We start from the raw sequence: 18,724 nt of genomic DNA, 5'->3' as shown, positions 1-18,724 counted from the left end.
TGTGGGATGCTGCCGTTGTTGAGCTTAATGGAGTAAAGCCCAGCTGGTGTTTGGAAAGAAAGGGATTTGAATATTGATATTAGGATAATATTGAATATTTGGGTATTAGGAAGAAAAGGGTATGTTTGAAGAAAAGGGTAGATGTTGCACTGAGTGATGTGGTCTGGAGTGGCCACAGGCATGGGCTGATGGTTGCACTAGATGATCTTAGTGGTCTTTCCAGCCTTAGCAATTCTGTGACACTCAGGGAATCAATGATAAATACATTTCTTTTGCTGCACCTGCTTTCAGGACTTCAAACAAAAAGCCTGACTATAACTAAGTATCTGTATGTATCTGCATATGTGACAGTTTACTTTCTATAAAAGAAAAACTCTGCTTCTTGAGCCTCACCCTGAGAAAAGCGCCTTCAAGTCCTCAGGAGATCTCCTTATAGGGTCAGCACTGAGCTGCTGAATTACTGTCTCCAGGCATCATCTCCAGTGGCCGGTAACAGCACGTTTCATCAGCAGTCATGTGCTTTTCCAAGGAGTGGCAGTTTGTGATTCATCTCCAATGTGAGTGTCTGCTTAAGCAGATTGTGAGAAATCAGGCCAGGAAGTGACACTGAAACACATTGCCATGGAAATGTTCACTAGGGAGGGAGGAGGCAAAAACAGTGAAACCTGCCAGTCAGCTGAAGGAAGTCACTGTTGGTTAAGCGTGCACCAATTAAAGGCTGTCTGCAACAAGAATATTTTCATGTTTTCAAGAGAAAACGTCAAACAGACATTTTTTAATCCACTTAACAGACACAAGCCAACATAAGGTAGTTTTAAGGTGCCTTACATTAATTAGAAGAGACTGAAACAGGTCTGGACACTAACAGATTTGAGGTGATGTGGCAATTAACGTTAAGGCTTCAAACACTGATGCTGAAACTCGCTTAAAGTGGGAGACATTTAGGATTGAATACCTGCCTTGATCCTCCATTATTCATGGGAATGATAAAAGTGATGAGAAGCTGGAGATGAGCCAGCAGTGTGCACTACTATATCCAGGGCTGCAGTAAAAAAAGGGTGGACAACTATGGAATTCCTCCATTATATTATGGAAAGAAATCATTGAGCACCACCAGATGTCAGCATTGCAGAATGGTTATTCCTACCCAGTACAGAAGAAGTATTTGCACCCTGTGAATATTACATATTAGATCTTTATTATTATTATTATTTTCATTGCAATAGCATAATCTGTCATATATTTTCCAGTCACTAACATTAGGATAGAGTGTAAAACTGAAATTGTCTGCAAAGGGGAATTTCTTAATGGTTATATTTTGTCTTATATCTTCGAAATGTTTAAAACTGCTTTCATGAGGGCAGCACCAGCAGCTGTACTAATGGTGTACAATGCTCAGAGCAGTCACAGTGTTGTTTCAGGCTGCAGCCAGCCCAGATAGAGAGTGCTTGCTTAAATCCAGCCTCTACACTGGAATGTCAGGAGTTGTTCAGAGCTCTCTGTTGCTGTATTCCTGTATGCCAGGCTTTATTTAAACCCTCATGCTGGCTGGGAAGGGGTCTGCTGGCTTCAGTTCTGTGGAGGAAATGCAGAGAATAAAGTGTGAAATTATTTTGGGCTTCCATTTGGGGGGGTGGGGGGAAAAGGACAGTTGGTAAAGCAACTGCTTTTGAAGGTGTCCAGCAACATAAGCCAAATCACCATTGAAAGGGTGAAATTGTTCCCCCCCATTTCCTGGTGCAAGAATAAAAGACCTGAACAGATTTTTTGTTTCTTTCAAATCAACCAACCAGCCTCATTTATATTGGACATTAGATCATAATTGTGTAGTTTATACAGTTTTCACTGGTGCCAGTCGGTCCCGAGAAACATTTCCTGCTGCAAACAACAGCTTTCTCACTCTCCTGCTGGCAGAGCTGTCACCAGCCCCTTGGCAAAGCACCAGCAGCCAGGGACAGGCTCCACTAACAGCAAGTTACTGGATGCTGCTTAGTGGGGGACAGTCAGTTCACTCAGTCAGCTGGAAGGGACTGGGTCAATCAGCAGTAGCCACAAAGCCATTTGGCTGCATTTCTACACCTGTTTCTGTGAGCTGCTGCCCATGAAGCTCTTGAAGAAGGCAACAGGAAGGCACCCACTTTAAGCACTGGAGATAACCCATGACACTTGCTGTAAAAGCTTTCTTGTCTCCGCCATGACTTTACTTTAAAACTTTCTTAACATCTTCCTGTGAAAACCTTGTGATTATTTGATGATTTTCCCATCATCTTAAGAAAAATGGTAGAAAAGGTAGGCTAGGATCTTTGTGGTTATCTGACAAATCATCTAGTGACATCTGTAGCTATGACTTGGGAAGCAGCTTGCTTGAAGATGCACAAAGTGGTTCTAACTTAACAGTGTAGATTAGATGATGGCCACAGAATTTTGCTTCTTTTACAATAACAGTAAATGAAGATATAGGGATAGATGATGTTTCTTGCGTGCCTCAAAATTCTTTTTCCATAATAGTTTATTATGAACCATCTGGCCTCATTAAGGTTTTATCAGAGACCATCTGGCTGTTGTATTGTTCAGACTATTCAGCAGAACTTGATCATAAGCAAACCAAATGGAATGGCTATCCAATTCTGTGCAAGAGCCCCAAACATTTACACAGGTCCTACATATACACAGTACTTCTAAAAGCACATTATTCTACATTAATCTACATGAACAGATACATTGCTTTAAAATATAACTGTGCAGCACGTAGCACTATTGAAAGGACAGTTGTGCAGTACCTAGTATTAATTGCAGCTAAGTGGAATTGCTTCTAAATGATTACATGATATGCATTGATTTAATCAATTATACTCCAGTTAACAATTGTTCCACTGTTACATTTTCAGATCATTGAAAAAACGATCTTAAAATTAGTTGCTATGGGGGGTGGAAGAATCATCAGTCATCATCAAAGGTTGGAGGAGACCTCTAAGCTCATCAGGTCCAACCATCAGTCCATCAGCACCAGGCACAATGAGCCATGACCCTCAGTTCACATACACAGAAAGTTCAGGACAGAACTGGGAAACCAAGAGGAGTTAAAGGCAATTCCTCACGAGGCAACAGTCCGGATGGTGTTTGTATTACAATGGAACACAACTGGAGCACAGCCGTAGTCAAACCTTGCAAAATGTCCAGGAGCTAACATTAATATTTCATTGAACAACGCCAGATGGGTGTTTTCATCTCTCGCAACGTTTGTAGTTATAGCTTTATTATGATTTAAAACAAACTTTGTGCCTCTTGTTTTTTGCGGCTCCTTTGTTACATTTCCCAATTATTATGCAATTCCTTAACCTTCATTCTCATTATGTGTTAACCATCAGCTCGGTCTCTCTTTCAGAACTGAATTATGACTAGCATTCCTTTTGCAGGGCAAATACAAAGGCGTCTCTCTAGAAGAATCAAGTAAATGCATTTTTTAGTACCCACAGAGCTGGAAGTGGAGAAATTGGTTTTGAGAGCTTTGAAGCAGGCCATGGCTCATATATGAAGTGGCTGTGCTGAGATGACTGCAAATGGCAAAAAAAAAACACAGGGTTTTGAGGAGCTGTGAGACTGCCACAATGGGGTGAGATGGGACTATTTGTTATATAACAACTACATTGTAGACCAGATATTAATTGTGCTGCAAAAGAAGTCAGATATAAAATAGTGTTGCTCTGCTCTCTGTTAAAAATACATTTTTCTATGCTCTGTCACAGGAAAAACTGGTGTCCTTGCTCCTTGTACTGCCCTTGTTTGTCTGAATGACACACTGACTTGGATGAGCAGTTTCTGAAAGGGATGATGCAAGTTACCTGGGGTGGATGACTTTCTTATTCCCAGATCCATCTTCTTGGTAACTGGGAGCCAAGGATGCGTTTCCCTTCTACAGAATTGGTCATAGTCAGCTTGAGCCGGGCTTTACTTGGCTTTTATGTGGCTGCGGTCCAGCTTCACCAGTACAAATATACAACAGTGTGAGCAATGCAAGTTGAAAGAGAGAAGGAAGGCCAGCTGTGTCCTGAGAGGAAATGGCAGCGCAAAGGGAAGCAATGAGCAGCCAGTCCCGTGAACACATGAACTGCAGTCATTCTTTCAGCTGGGATCTCACGACTGCACACTGCAGTACTGAGGATCTTATTTCAACAATATATACTCTTCCCCTTCGTCCCTTCTCCCATTGTTTCAAACAAAGCCATTCCTGTTGGCATCTATATTGGAGCCAGTGTCAGAGAACAAAGCATTCAAATGAGCATCAGTTTTCTGAAGCTTTGTGGCTACATAAAATACAACGGAGCTCCTACCATGGCCTTTTGTGCAATGTGGCACATCTTCCCTAATTTCTGATACCCACAGAACGTAAAAATATAACATCCCTGAGCTAAGGATGAGCTATGCTTGCAACCTCTTGTTACCTACAGGACTCAGACAGAAAAAGTCAGGTTTGCCCTCACTGACCCACTGCAGTGCTCTTTTTCAGGCAAAGTACAGGCAGCAAACAATTAATACAAGTAGGATGATCTCTTAAATTTCGCTCCACCTCCAGTTTGACAACAGCTGAGATGATAACAAACAGTAAACAAAACAGTAAATCTTTCTCTCAGTTATTGGACAGGTTCTTATCCATTGATAAACCTACCTCATCTGCCTTTCTCTAGGCAGCAATCAGTGCATTTCAGACATACCCTCATAAAATCTCAGAAGGAAAAGATTTTTCAAGGCTTGTGCTGCAGTAATTCAGTGTGGTTTTACGGCAGCTTTTATCATGGAGCTTTTTTTTCATACGAAGGAAAACAAAAAAAGCGAGAAGTTTGTAATTTAGGAAATACAGTTTATTAAATAAATTCTTCATAAAGAAAAGCAACGTTAACTATGCAAAACAAAACAAAACAAAACAACCCCACATGTTTTCCAGTTCTGACAGCTGATCTTGTTAAAACAGGAACTGAGCTATCACTTAAACAAAATCCTTGAAGAGGGACGGCACCCTAATAGAGAAAGCCAAGTAATTCCCTGAGTCAGTGACATTACAAACAGGAACTGCAGCTGATGCGTTTCTACGTGATGTCGTAGCTTCCAGGACTTTATCATTGTTCCAAGAGCCTCCAAGAATACACATCAATGAATCCAAAGACTCAAGTTCTCAGTTAAATCAACACTCTGCTATACCCCACTCAGCAGAGGAACTTTGATTTATCTCAGAGGAAGGTTTACACACAGCAATTTCAATTATTTCCCTTGGAGCAAAGTAAGCAAATACAAAAGTTCATAACTACACAGCAGAACTTGGTACCTGCGTAGCTTTAACATCCTTAAAAACCTGGACTGACCCTATGAGTTTCTACATACCTTGCACTAGAAGTGGGGAAAAGGGCCTAAGTATCAACAAATTGAGCATGGAAGGCAATGTATGCAAGAAGTGTAATGAAGGCATTATAAAAAAGGGAAGAAGCAGCCAATATGTGACAGTTACTGTGCAGAGCAAACTTTGCCCAGCTGTCATTGTTTTTCCTCACGCTGTGGTGCTTTGAATCGTTTCGCGGTAAGCACTGACTTTTAAGTAGAGATTACTGTAAATGAACAGACAGCTGAGGTGAAACATCAGTTGGATGCAGGTCTGCATAAGCCACGTTCACCTTACACTTCTGTGAAGCACAACACCCTCAGTCCGAGAAGCACTGACCACAAAGAGGGAACTTGGCAACCACGAGGAGTTCACCTGTATCTGTTTCTCTGAGAGATGTTTCTATTGCCTGAGGTCTTTTATGTTCAAGAGCATAAGAAACAAGGATCCCTTGCCATCTTCCTCTCCCTTTTATCATAATGGGAACAAACCCATCACTAACTCTGTAAGCTGATGGGTGTTTTTCTTTCCTCTCCCCCCCCCCCCCCACACACACATTGACCTGCTCTAGATGCCAGCTGTTTCAGGTACAATTAAAGCAGATTAGATCTCTCTAAAATTAATCGGTAGTGAAGTAATTCCACTGACAACACGAGTTAAGTTTTAAATTAGAACCTCGATACACAATCAAAATGGATGGATTTCACACAACATGGTGGGGCTGTCAGATGTAGCTGACAAGCAGAGTTGTACCAAACCACCATTCTCTGAGGGAGAAAACAGCACATCGATAGTTTCCTTCCAGCTATTTCTTTTAAATAGCAAACAGTCTGTTTCCTTATTTTAGAAGTTGTTTTCTGGAGAATGTGCAGTTTGTGGTTTGCACTTTCATGCTAATACACAACATTTGTGTTGCACATCTGTCTACTAAAAACTGCTTACAACTTAGCGCTGTAATTGAATTTTTCCTGCTCCACTGTCTGGTACAATAGCCATGCAAGTGTATGTGCATGCAGGTAACTTACTGGAGAACTGCTGGAGTTAACTACTAGGCAGATTGCAAGAGTGACTTTCAGCAGGTGGAATCTCTGTTGTACTTGCTATTTTAGAAGGTGTAAAAACCACAGCTAAAAAACAGTCAAAAAGCTACAGCAGCTCGCCTGGTTTCAGCTGTCACTACCAGCCTTTGAAGAAAGATGCTTACAACTCCTGGGAAAAAGTGAGGGTGCTCTGTGGCCTTTTGCAAGAACCATTTATTCACATCCAACTACATTGGTTACTGAGACAAAAATGTGAATGAAACTGTGCATCAAAGTGCTCTAAGGTTATTACAGATTTCTGCAGTAAGTGAAGCAGAAACAGGAACAATGCTGAATACAGAAAATATTCTCAAAAATCTGAAAGCTGGTGGTGACTCTAACACAGAAGATAACTGCCTTCATCCCAAAAGCATTAATGCCTATCAAAACATACAACAAGTCAATACTTAGCAGCATTGCGTATGTAATACCTCATACGTGTGGCATGTTTTTCCAGTACTGGAACAAGTCAAACACTCAACATAAAAACAGCTCTCAGGAATATCACATATTCTCACCATCACCCCAGAGATGTGGAGGTGAAAGAGCTCAGCATTTCTAGTGGATCAACCTCCAAAACTTTCCCATAAGTTGTAATACAGTTTTGTTTTATACAGTAGTAACACCGAACTAACAACTTGTATATGTAAGAAAAAGGATTATTTAAATTATGTTTTTAACATACAGCAGCTACGTATGTGGGAAATTTCTCTTATTGCTTTCAAAAACCACAGCAAGAACAGCATCAAAGAACTCAGCAGCACAGTACTGTGTTTGGTGATGAGTTACAGCACTTACTAAGTTTCGATAGGTAAGACAGATGAGATTTGAAGTCCTCAACAACTCCAGCTGCTGGACTAAGCTGCACCTACCAGTAGCTAGAAGATAGAAAGGAGGAGGCAAAATCCTTGGATGAACACATACCTAATCTAAAGAGCCTTGCAGTTTAGCATCGCTCCTTTGAGTAGCACCATCCATCTCCAGATTGTGCAGGGTGCACTCAGTTATGTGGAGAAGATGGATTCCACCCTTCACTGTTACATAGGTGTGGTAGTCTGGGTTTGGATTCCTCTTCAGCACGCCCCCACTTCCTATAAATTACATACAAAATCTGAACAAAATAAGATACGCTGACAATTTTCTGCTCTGAACTGCTGATCATCCGGAGACATAACTGAACAGATTCACACAAAAGCAGATCCAAAAAACATTAAGTAGGAGAATGCAGGAGCAAATGTAGCTGCACAGTTACCAGGCTGTGGTCTGACACCAGGGCTGGCGCTATGAAGAAAAGTCCCATCAAAAGTCAAGGGAAAAGTACAGAAATAGGCCACAATGCTTATGGGAAAAAAAGTAACTACGTTTTGTCATTTAGAAGCTTGTCAGAATGGGATGTTCTACTACTTTCCAGGCTTTTTAATAGAGAAAATGGGACATTGAATAAGGACCTTTAGATGTCAGGGGGCCTAAAAGCAGTGTAAACAGCTGAGGGTAATTAAAGGGCAGAGACTTTATTGTTTTATTTAAGAACAGCACAGAACCTTTCCCCACCCCCAAGGCTGCCCCCGGCTGTATGTTTATTGTGCTCCTTTCTGTCCAGTGGTCTCACCTCAACAGCCTGATACTCTTGCAGGGACACTAAACAGTTAACTGCCAAATAATAAGGTGACTGTCTGCAACCACCATCTCCTCCAGGGGCTGAGTCTCAAAAGAAACCACAAACCTGCTTCAAATTCTTCAAAGGACTCTACGTTATGCATAAATGTAGGTTATCCAAGCTCTGTATGAAGAAACTAAGTACTTGACTGGATCTGTATTTCAAAAGCACCCCCAAAAATAGATTATTGCAGGCAATTAATACAAAGCATATATCAGAGAGTAAAGATTAAGAAAGGAATGCAATGATGAATGGCACGCAGTACTTCCACTCAGTCTAAAACAGGAGGCAGTGGTGTACTGAGTGGAACAGTGTGGGAATCACTGCTGTGCAGGAAAGAAAACAGTCAGTCACCTCATACTTTATTTCTGCTACAGCAGATCTCCCCTGGTGCATTGCTGGAAGAGAATGGAAGTTATGCACTGTAAAACATACAAAATTTTTTGGGGGAAAACCAAATTTCACATTTCACCAAGAATAACTATTGAGTATATTAAAGTTTGTGAATGATTAATATATATTTTATACAGAAATAACATCAAGACAATTTCTTTCCACTTTTTAATATACAACTGACATAAGCTTAGCGATTAAACCCAATTCTTTCATACAAACATAGGCAGGGACAACCGTACTGCAGCTGGAAACACTGGTCAGAGGATCATTCACCACTGGTTACACCAGATTGTCAGATGTGTAGCACAGATTTACAAAAGGAGCTCCTACTCGTGCAACTATTTTTCTTTATCAAAGGAAAAAAAAAATGCCTAGCATAATCTTGGGTATTATTTAACTTTAAAAAGTAGTGAAATTCTGATGTTTGCTACTTGATATGGGAATTTTGCTAAAGGAAACAATGTTTTCTATAAGGCACTTTCCAGCTTACTGCTCCTTGTCTTTAAGTGTCTTTTAGACATTTCAGATTGTAAGATACAGGAAAACAACGCCAGTTGGATTTCTCAAAACTCATGACTCAAACATCAAAATGAAATATAGTTTTATCACCCACAGACTTTAATGCATTTCAGCTCTTTATCTTTGCTTTTTTTTTTTTTTTTTGCCCCTAATCCCTTTATTTCGAATGCTATTAACTACTAGTTCATACAACAAAGTATGGGGAAACCCACTCCATACATAGAAAATGCAAAACCAGCAGTCAGATCAGACAGTAATCACAACAGCTGCCAAATACAACAATGTGCAAGTTCAATGCATCCACCATCAGTGTTACTCCTTTACTTAAAAGCATTTTTCCTCTCCTTTCTCCTACCCTTCTTTGTTGCTAAATGCATGTAATTATTAGTTATAGATGGTAACTGCAAACAACAAGGATAATTACAAATATCCACTCATTTCTGTGTCAAGTTTTGGTAATACAAGAATAAAACAAGAAGGATTCGAGTCATGAAGAGATCTGCATTTTCCTTGATAAGCCAAACAGTCCCCAAAGGTTAAAGATTCCCTTCTGAAAATAAAAGCCCAGATTTTATTTTCATGCTGTCTTGAACCACGTCTTGTTGCAAACTGTTGGAGTGCTAGCTGAGTTTTTAAAAGACACGGTAAGTATAAGAAAATATACTAACATTTTTGATGATAAATTACAGAAATGATAGTGAGCCCAGAGTTCCTGGGCAAAGTAATAGTGAGAAAACACATATCTGTCTGTGACACAATGATGCGTCAAGGTAGCAGAAAGCAAAATTTAAACGTACATCTAAGCTGATACCACAGATTTGGTTTAAAATGGAAGTTTTCATAGTATTTACTTCATGTTACAAGTATTACACTGATCAATTTGAATGGGTTTTCTTTAGAACAAAGCAGTGCACAGTAAGCTGTAAGCTTTCCTAACAGTCACCCTTATCCATGCATCGTCCAACTATTCCAGTCATAAGTCACATAAACAATGTTTAAAGTAGACAGGGTTTACTTTTTTGAAATGATATGTAAGGAAAGGGAGTGGTGGTGGACATGGATCTAAACCTGAAATCTGTGTTGATGTCAGAGAGTCACAGACACACACAACAGATCTGAAGAATCACGAGGCAGGCTTGAACTACGGATGGGTAGGAATGCAAATTATTCTGTTAATGAACACAGCATTGTGATTTCATGGGAAAATAAATACTGCCCACCACTCTAATCCTGACTCAAAGCGAGACTTCTGCTACGTTTTTTTTCCTGTTATATTTTAATCAGCGACTTCGTGCTTTCGCACATCTATCCAAATGTATAACATTACAGGAAAGAGATGCAACTGATTTAGTGCAAGACACTTGAATCTTTATCTGAATATAACAAACAAACAGAGGAAGATCAACGATTCCATACATTTCTCCATAAGGCAGATGGTCGTTTTTTAAATATAAGATCTTAAATATGTCGTTTATTTCTTAAGAGGTAGAAAATATCAAAATACTAAGAAAAAATTTCCAGCTTAAAACAATCAGTTAATTTTCTTACTTTTTAAAAAGTCTTACTGTTGCGGTTTTTAGGTTAATAAAAACAAATGAAGCTATGGAAGCACAGGATTTCGTGCTCTGTATACGTATTTCTTCCTGCAAAAAGAGAGAGCTGCTTCATCTAGACAGTGCTCAAACATTATATACAAAAGACCTCCTCGTGCCCTGTTGGCGACTATAAACTGGAAGATTCTCAGTGGAAAGTTTTGGCGATTCCTGAATTTCTAGCACTACTTTTAGCCAGGTGCAGCTTATGTTTATGACTTGATCCACCGATGTAACTGCAGAACTCCCCCGTCCAATAATGCTAGTAAGAAAGCTAATAGAAAGAAAAACTTATTTAAATCTTTTCCACAAGCAGCAAAAGATTATACTCAGATTTCAGCACTGGCTGAAAATCTGTTTTAGCGATTTAGACCAGTCCATTGACAGCTGAATTACTCACTCAACTGTGGAAGCCTACTTACAGTCTGAGTCACTAAGGCTTGACACTCATTTCTCAGCACAGCTAGGAGATGCTGATGCTACTGTCTTCAATGCAACTCGATAAGGCATAAGTTAACTCTTAACTGACATTATTACACATTGGAAAAGTAGTGTAAAAGCTCCTCTTTTCCCTCTACTTGTTAACATTCAGTGCTATTTATTAAATGTTTTATAAAAAGACGTTAGGGTATTTGTACATTCAAGCAATCATTGAAACAGAGTAGAGAAAATGAATTATCAGGTTCTAAATTAAGCACGACTCTGGAGATATGCACACTTGCACACATACACACTCCCCACACATATATTATATGTGTGTATAAATATATATATATATATACTTCTTTTAAATCAGATCCAGGAATACAGCATGGGATATCTTCACTTGGCTCCTCTTTCACCAAAGGACAGGATTGTCCAATTTGGAAAAACCCGGTTCTTTTCTAAGGTCCATGTAGGTTCCATTGCTCACCCAGGAGTCATCTTTGGATTTCCTATCAAAGATTAAACAGTTCTCTTTTAAATGTAAAGCTTATATTATCTATGTATTTGCTGTGTGATAACAGAATATACTACGTGCAGGTACCTAATCCAGCCCATAAACCAGATGCAATGAAGTTCAGCAATACATTCAAACAAGGAGACATAGCTTGGTGAACTTAATTGGTACGTTTGGGTCTTGGGGAAATATCAGTCTGTTTAACATAGTGTGCAACATTTTTGACAAAACAACAACAAATTAATCTATTAACTAAACCAGAACCTGTGATTTATTGAAGGAAGAAATCACTACTGGAAAGCAAAATGCGTAATTCACATCTACTCTAATACTTGTTCACATTTTTACTACATAGTAATAATATTTTTTATTCTGTTATTTAAACATACAGCAATAATCTCAGCTTTTAAATCCTCATTATAAAGATTGAAATCCTCATCCTTATTTACAATCCTCATTGTGAGTATACAATAACATAGTATTAGACCTTGCTTCTCTTCTGTCTGTTGAGCCTCCTGGAAGAAAAGTGTGCCTCCATTTCCTTAGCTCATCAGCTCATCTGACAGGCAGAGCTCTAAGCCCTTTTCTTTTTGCATCTATTGTCAACATTTCTGTGTTTCTCCAAGTCTCACTCCTCATTACTACTGTGTCTATCTAGAAAAACAATTAGTAACCCAGATCTGTTATTTATGACACCTCTGCCCATACAGCACTCATCTTGGTGTAAGATGTAACTGGAGCCTTCTTTATGGCAGACCAGAACCAGATCTGTAGTAAACATTTCAATAACTGTTGGTATATACTAATTATTACATATACCTGAAGAATCTAGGCTGATGCTCTAGATTGTTTTCTTCCAGCACTTTCCGCCGTTCCCTCTGAAGCTGCTCAATTCTCTGTTTTTGCATTTCAGCTGCTTCAATATTCCCTTCTTCTAGAAACCTGCAGCACCAGCAGTGATAAAAGACACAGTTGGTGCTTCAGTCCATTATTTTTATTAGGTCCTCTAGAACTCCAGAATCTAATCTTTACAGAAGACAGCTTGGTGTTTGAAAGATAAACAACTGTATCTATACACAATAATTGCATTACCAAAAAACACTTATGGAAAGGTAACTTACAACAGGCTCAAAGTAATGTTTGTATTGGATTCTTTTCCCTGAAAATTAGCAATGGTAGAAATTCCCCACACAGAAAGAAGTTTCAAGGGCCTCAGGTTTCAGCCCAAACACAGTATGCTCAATAAGGAATCCCTGAAAACATCTTTGTCACATCTTTGTAAAGACAGTTATCTAGAAAATAGAACATCCAAAACGAGTTCCAGGAAACACTGGTCTATAATGTCTAGACCATCTCTTGATAAGTGATTAGAACTCTGTTTCAGATGCAGAATTGATGTAGAAATAGGAACATTCTGCAGGCACCTAAACAAATTAGCCTGAGCTTAGGGATAAAGTGAATGTGGAGATGCTGAGGATGATACTTAAGTGGGAAAATTTCTTACCTTTGGTCTGGTCTAAAGCGTGTGTCAGTGGATGGGAGTAATGACCGTGTTTGAAGGTCCAGTTCATTTAACTCCAATGCAAACTGAGTAAATCCATACCACTGTTCATAATCCTTAGGCATTGGGTCTACAGCAGAAAGAAGAGCATTTAGAATTCCTGTTAAATGTTACTGTCTTTAGAAGGACAACCCCAAACTCCCCTCAATCTTTTTAAAAATCTCTGAATCATGACCTCAGTTTAGAGGAATAAGTTGAATCAAAGCATAGCAGTGATGAAATGCATTCTACAGTCATGGTGGTTTTTCAAACTTCAGTAGATAAATCCCCATAAGGTTTGGGAGAACTTCAGATATGGTCTGAGCTATGTGTGCAATCCTCCAATGCTTAATACATGTGAAAACCACCACAGTTCTCTGCACACACAATAAAGTGTTTTTTTGTTTGTTGTTTATTTCTTTGCTTTTAGAGTCCTCAATACTTTCTTCATAGCCAGATAAGAAAAGGAGGGAGAATGAGGAAAATACGGGAAGCCATGGGATTAAGTGCCCAATATGATTTGAATGATTTATTTTTCTGGTCTAAATTTTAAATCTTTGAAAAAAATTCTAATATTCTTTGCAGGAACAATAAGAAGTTGAGGTCTACTAGGCATATTAAAATAGAAAAGATATTCTCAAGCATATTCTAAGTTCTGTACGTTAGCCATTCTGGTCACTAACTTGCTCTCCATATGCAATTTGGAGATGAAGTTGTCCCACAGTACAAACTTTCATGCCACTTCCCAAAGAGTCGATGCACAACATTCCCGGTTTTATCCATGACACTGCCTTCGATCTCATGTGCATTTGGATTCCAATACTTTGCCTAGAATCAAAAGGTGCATAAGAGATCGAGTGAGAGTGATATCGCCATGCTGTAGGGTATTTTTTCTGAATTGAAAACTATTCGTTTAGGTGCACATTACAATATCATACACAAAAAAATGCTGTTAGTGCTATAAATCAGCCTACTAAAATGGGCTGTTGAGAATTATATCTGTTCTCTCTTTGTTAGGGACAGCACTAGGTGAAGCACAGCTGACCTTCAACTTTGTCCTATGACAGATAACACGGATTCCTGACTTGGTTACCTAGATGCTCCCCAGATTTGGAGAATAGGAAGGAACTGTTACTCCAGCAACCTCCACTTTAGCCAATTTATATGATCAAATATATAAAACTTGCAGTCTCTCCACCTCCAAACATCTACTACAACTCTGCAAATACATTACAGTACGTTGACTGAAATACCTAAAAAGATTACTCTAACGCTTCTTAGAAAGCATACAGTATTCAGAAAGACAAGCAAGAAAAGGAAAATGATGATACTCACTTTCCTTCTGCTGCTGAGTGCACCATGGTGCACAGGCATTCTGAAGTACTTACAGATAGACCATGCAGTCATGCAGATACAAGCTATGAAAAGCAGAGCCTTGCTTCAGCAGTCAAATACAGAAAACTCAGGTTAACGTAAGTTTCTTACAATGCTGAGCAAAGCTGTTTCTCAGGATAGAAATTTTGGCATTATTGTAGGTTTTCAATTAAATTTTCTTTTCTAGAAGAAGTCATCTACTGCCAAAAGTAAATTTTAATTTCAGTTATGAGGGCATTTCTTGAGGTAGTTATATATCAATGTCATATATATCAATATAACAATGATATATAACTGAAGCAAAAGCTCTGAACAATACAATCTCTCACTTAGCCTCCTCAAAGCACCTGAAGAGGGCTAGAAAGGTGCGCTGCTTGAAACATCCCATGAAAGCACTGTTTCCATAGCTGCTGGATGAATGCAACCGTAGCACTTGCCAATGGATTAGTAGACACCTTGTGCCTAGTTCTTTTGTCAAACACAGACCAGGGTTTTGATGATATTTCTTTCTTTTTCTGCCTCTTTTTTTTCCCCCCTGCATCTCAGCTAGAATCACCTGAGAAGGCTGTTACTTTTCTTTCTTATCTGGCTCTACCTAGTGAGCTGCAGTTCATTTATAGTTCATGTTTCTCAAAGAATCACAGGTAATGACAGAACTATATGAAAACATAGCTTGCAAACAGTTGAACTGAATTTCAGCAGACAGCATCCATCCCCTGCTGTGTTTGCTGGATAGGACACTGCCAAAATTGCTGCTACTGAAAGTCACCTTTATGAAGGTCAATTTGCAGTAACAAGTGTCGTCATTAAGATTTTTGATGATGATCTCTCCATAGTGTTCAATCCATCTTTGCCCACTTAAGATGTTATGGATGCAAGATGTCACCTTGTTCCATGCAAAATGGTCTCTAAAACTGTAACAAAATAAATACAGGAGAAGTCTTATGCCATATTTAAGGTATCAAATTATCAAATTCTGCTTATCAAATTCTGAAAAAAAACTGAAAGAAAACTCAAACTCAAACAAACAAACAAAAAAAAAACAACCAAAAAACAATTATAAGTTTTTTTTAATAAAGCATTAATATTCTTTAATACCTGTTTATTGTTATTGAAGCCTATGACAACAATTCAGATATTTTTTTCTAGAGGCATACAAATCAACACACGAAAACCACACATGAATCAGAGAATTTTCCAGTTCATCAACCTTAATGGGGACAGTGAACACTAATCCATAGGTTATTTTACCTCTCAACCTTCACTCATATTCTAAAGACCAGCACAGCTAATGCACAGCTCAGTCTAGCCACTATGAACAAGAGAACACAATATCTTTTATACACGCTGCCTTTGGATACTTTATTGGGTTGTTTCTCTAATTTTTTAAATTTGGCAGAATAATTAAATTTGTAGACTCTCTTTGGAAAACGAATTTAATTAGAACACTACTTCACCTTAGACCCGTGTTTCTGTTACCATGCTGTATACAGGGTAGTTTTTGAGTGATTCTATTTGTTGATCTATAGTGGACACTTGGATAAGCCAGCATAGGAAACATTGCAGATTTTTAGTTTTAAAAATCAGCTTAAACTGTAGTGGTTGTGAGTGCTTACTTCCTTGGATAATAAATACCAGATATGCTGCTGGTGCTAGTTGTCACAATTACTTAAGCAGTGAGAACAACTATCAGCCTCAACTGTTTTTTTCCCCCTTTTTATTTCTAATCTTAATCACTAATTCTTCTAAAGGTCTCATCTGCACAGTACAGGTTGTTCTCATCTGCAAAAATGAAGCTTCAGTACAGGTGAGCATATATATGTGCCTGTGTGTGAACAGCAATGCGTGATCGCAGCACTTACGCTGGAAGAGTTACATGTGTAGTTCCAACTGGAACAATTTCCATGGACTTCCCCCAGAATTTGTTTTTCCATCTTACATCTGAAAAAGGATGAGGGAAAGAAAAAACAAGAGGCAGGTTTAGTGATTAGCATGGGTGAATCAATATACACCTGGGATCTACTTTAAGAAACACAAAATAATGAAGCGTAACACAATAAGGAGTGTCCAAAATAATGCTAACCTTCAAACAGTTAAATTTTTATTCACAATATTACTGGTTATTTAAATAGAGAAGCACCAGAGTTGTCTGGTCTTAAAAACTTTTTCAAACGAGAGGAATTTAAATAATCTGTAGGCAGTGTACATTTATATCTGTAATTCAGTTGCTTGTGAATGAATGCAGACATTTCAAGAGCCATAAAGAAAATTCCAAATACAAAAAGATAACAACTAACAACATCCACAGGGCAGGAAATTGGATAGGGATTTAGTCTGACTTCCACTAGAAGTTTAATTGGCCTTTTAAAATCTGGTCTGAATCAGAAGAACTGTCCAAGTCTCACATCATTTCCTCCAAAAAAAGAAGATGATAAATCTCAATGAAAGTTTATAAAAATATCCCGAGGAAGCAGTTAAATTAGCTATTTATATTAGAAAGAATCACTGTCTAGGTCTCCAACAAGCTCAGACAGACACATTTAAAAACACAACAAAAACCAAACCAAACCCTGCTGCAACCTGACTGAGTCTTCTGGGGTCACTGGGACCAGACCTCAGACTCTCTCTAGTTGAACAGATTCTCTGTTCTTGTCCTTACAGAACAACTTTGCTCTCAAAGTGCATGTTAGGATAGTTAAGTGACATTAGCTTTCCAAGTTCTGTTAAAGAAATGTATCTTCAGATTTTAAGATAGGCTGTTAACTAGTCTTGTATACAAAGTACTCAGCAAATGGATAAATTTTTGGTCATCTTTGCTTTTCAGCTAAGAACAGAAGGATTTTCGCCTTGTATGTGTTTACAAAGCAAAGGATTAAACTAATAACGAAGTTGCAACTTCTGTTCAATGCAATTCCACCTGTAATAGCTCTAATCAAGTCAGCAAAGTCGATCCTAACAGAATTCAAGGCTATAATATGCTACATGGTAAATTGATGAAAGTCTGGGCAAAGGATTTTAACTGAGTTAGAAGGCATAGTTATGTTCTGTGTACACTCCAAAAATACTGGATTGTTTAGGTATTGTAACTCACCAACATCTTCACTAGACTTGCACAGCAAACAAAGCTCCAACACACCATTTTGGGAAAGACAATGTTAGTAGTGAAACAGCAGGAAATCTTATGCACTGCAATAACACTAAAAGAGAGAGACACAGTGCATGTGCTTTCCCTGCTGTTACACTTATTATATCAGAACAGAACTGCAAGATCAGTCACGGCTCAAGATTCAATGCATAGTTTTCCAAGTTCTATTCTAGGTCATCTTTATAAATACCTTCAGGTACAACTCTTCCCTTGTAAGCAAACCCCTCACCAAAAACAAACAAACATAAAAACCCAAGATAGTTATTTGACAGATTTTCAATACATGCAGATAACTGTACATGTAAGGGATCATAAATAATATTAGAAAACACTTGTAGATTTTTGTAATGGCAGAAGATCCAAGTAAAAAACATACCAGTAAGCCAAGGATTTCTTAAAGCCATTCTGTTATGATTTAAGCAGAGAAATTCACCTTTTCCATATTTCTGGATATTTCATGTTAAACATACAGTGAATTATTATCAAAGCTGTGAAAGTAAATGACAGACTGAATATTTACCTTGCCAAAAAGCAAAATTCACAGATTCAGCGTGGCATGCAGAAATAGGTGGATGGTGACTGACCTAAGAGCAAGACATGAAAGAAGGAAAAAAAAAAAAAAAAATAAGAATTCTAACCCTTGAAGAGCCATTTTGTTTTGTTCTCCCCTTTTTCTTCCCTTTCATTTTCCATTCATTTATTCATTTATTTCATTCATTTACAATCTGAACATTTACTTTCCTTTCGCAGTTGTTACCTTAAGGGGGAGCCAGTGAGATTTGTAATGTAAGAATGTAATGTAAGAAGCCTTGAAAGAAAAGGTAAGCACTGTTTTAAAGTCCTGAAAATTTGTTTATTGAAAGAAATTAACTATAGATTTTGTACACTGTTTCTAATGTAATAATTACACTCCACCCGAAGGCCTCATTCGTATGATTACAGAAGATGAGCTTTAAGCATAAAGATAAAAATGACCAACCAACCAAACAAAAACCAAAAGGCCAAATAATTCTGTGCAGTAGATCCTTACTACACCCCGACTACGGGGAAGGGGCAACAATCAGCATCACTGAAGTGGATAAATGGTGGAGAAATAAAACCACGAAATTCT

The 18,724-nt window shown here is 38.4% G+C and overlaps 1 protein-coding gene across 9 annotated transcripts in view; it reads right to left on the bottom strand.

Annotated features, from left to right (window-relative positions):
• Positions 1 to 8,600: 8,600 nt before the first annotated feature.
• Positions 8,601 to 18,724, bottom strand: part of OSBPL3 (oxysterol binding protein like 3) — an 80,904-nt gene continuing 70,780 nt past the window's right edge. For all 9 annotated transcript variants that reach the window (XM_032443186.2, XM_032443189.2, XM_015853789.3 and 6 more), the window contains 7 exons: positions 18,134 to 18,197; positions 16,331 to 16,409; positions 15,238 to 15,382; positions 13,778 to 13,922; positions 13,059 to 13,185; positions 12,374 to 12,496; positions 8,601 to 11,549 (listed from right to left, as the gene is read on the bottom strand). In XM_032443186.2, coding sequence (XP_032299077.2) covers positions 11,453 to 11,549; positions 12,374 to 12,496; positions 13,059 to 13,185; positions 13,778 to 13,922; positions 15,238 to 15,382; positions 16,331 to 16,409; positions 18,134 to 18,197 — 780 coding nt within the window. In that variant the 3' untranslated portion in view covers positions 8,601 to 11,452. The remainder of the gene's footprint in view (positions 11,550 to 12,373; positions 12,497 to 13,058; positions 13,186 to 13,777; positions 13,923 to 15,237; positions 15,383 to 16,330; positions 16,410 to 18,133; positions 18,198 to 18,724) is intronic.

The sequence above is a fragment of the Coturnix japonica genome, chromosome 2, assembly GCF_054131305.1.
Source record: "Coturnix japonica strain WE chromosome 2, WE-NBRP24, whole genome shotgun sequence".
Taxonomy (NCBI): Eukaryota; Metazoa; Chordata; class Aves; order Galliformes; family Phasianidae; genus Coturnix; species Coturnix japonica.
Note: the sequence above shows the minus strand (reverse complement) of the source record. Positions and strands in the feature narration are given on the sequence as shown.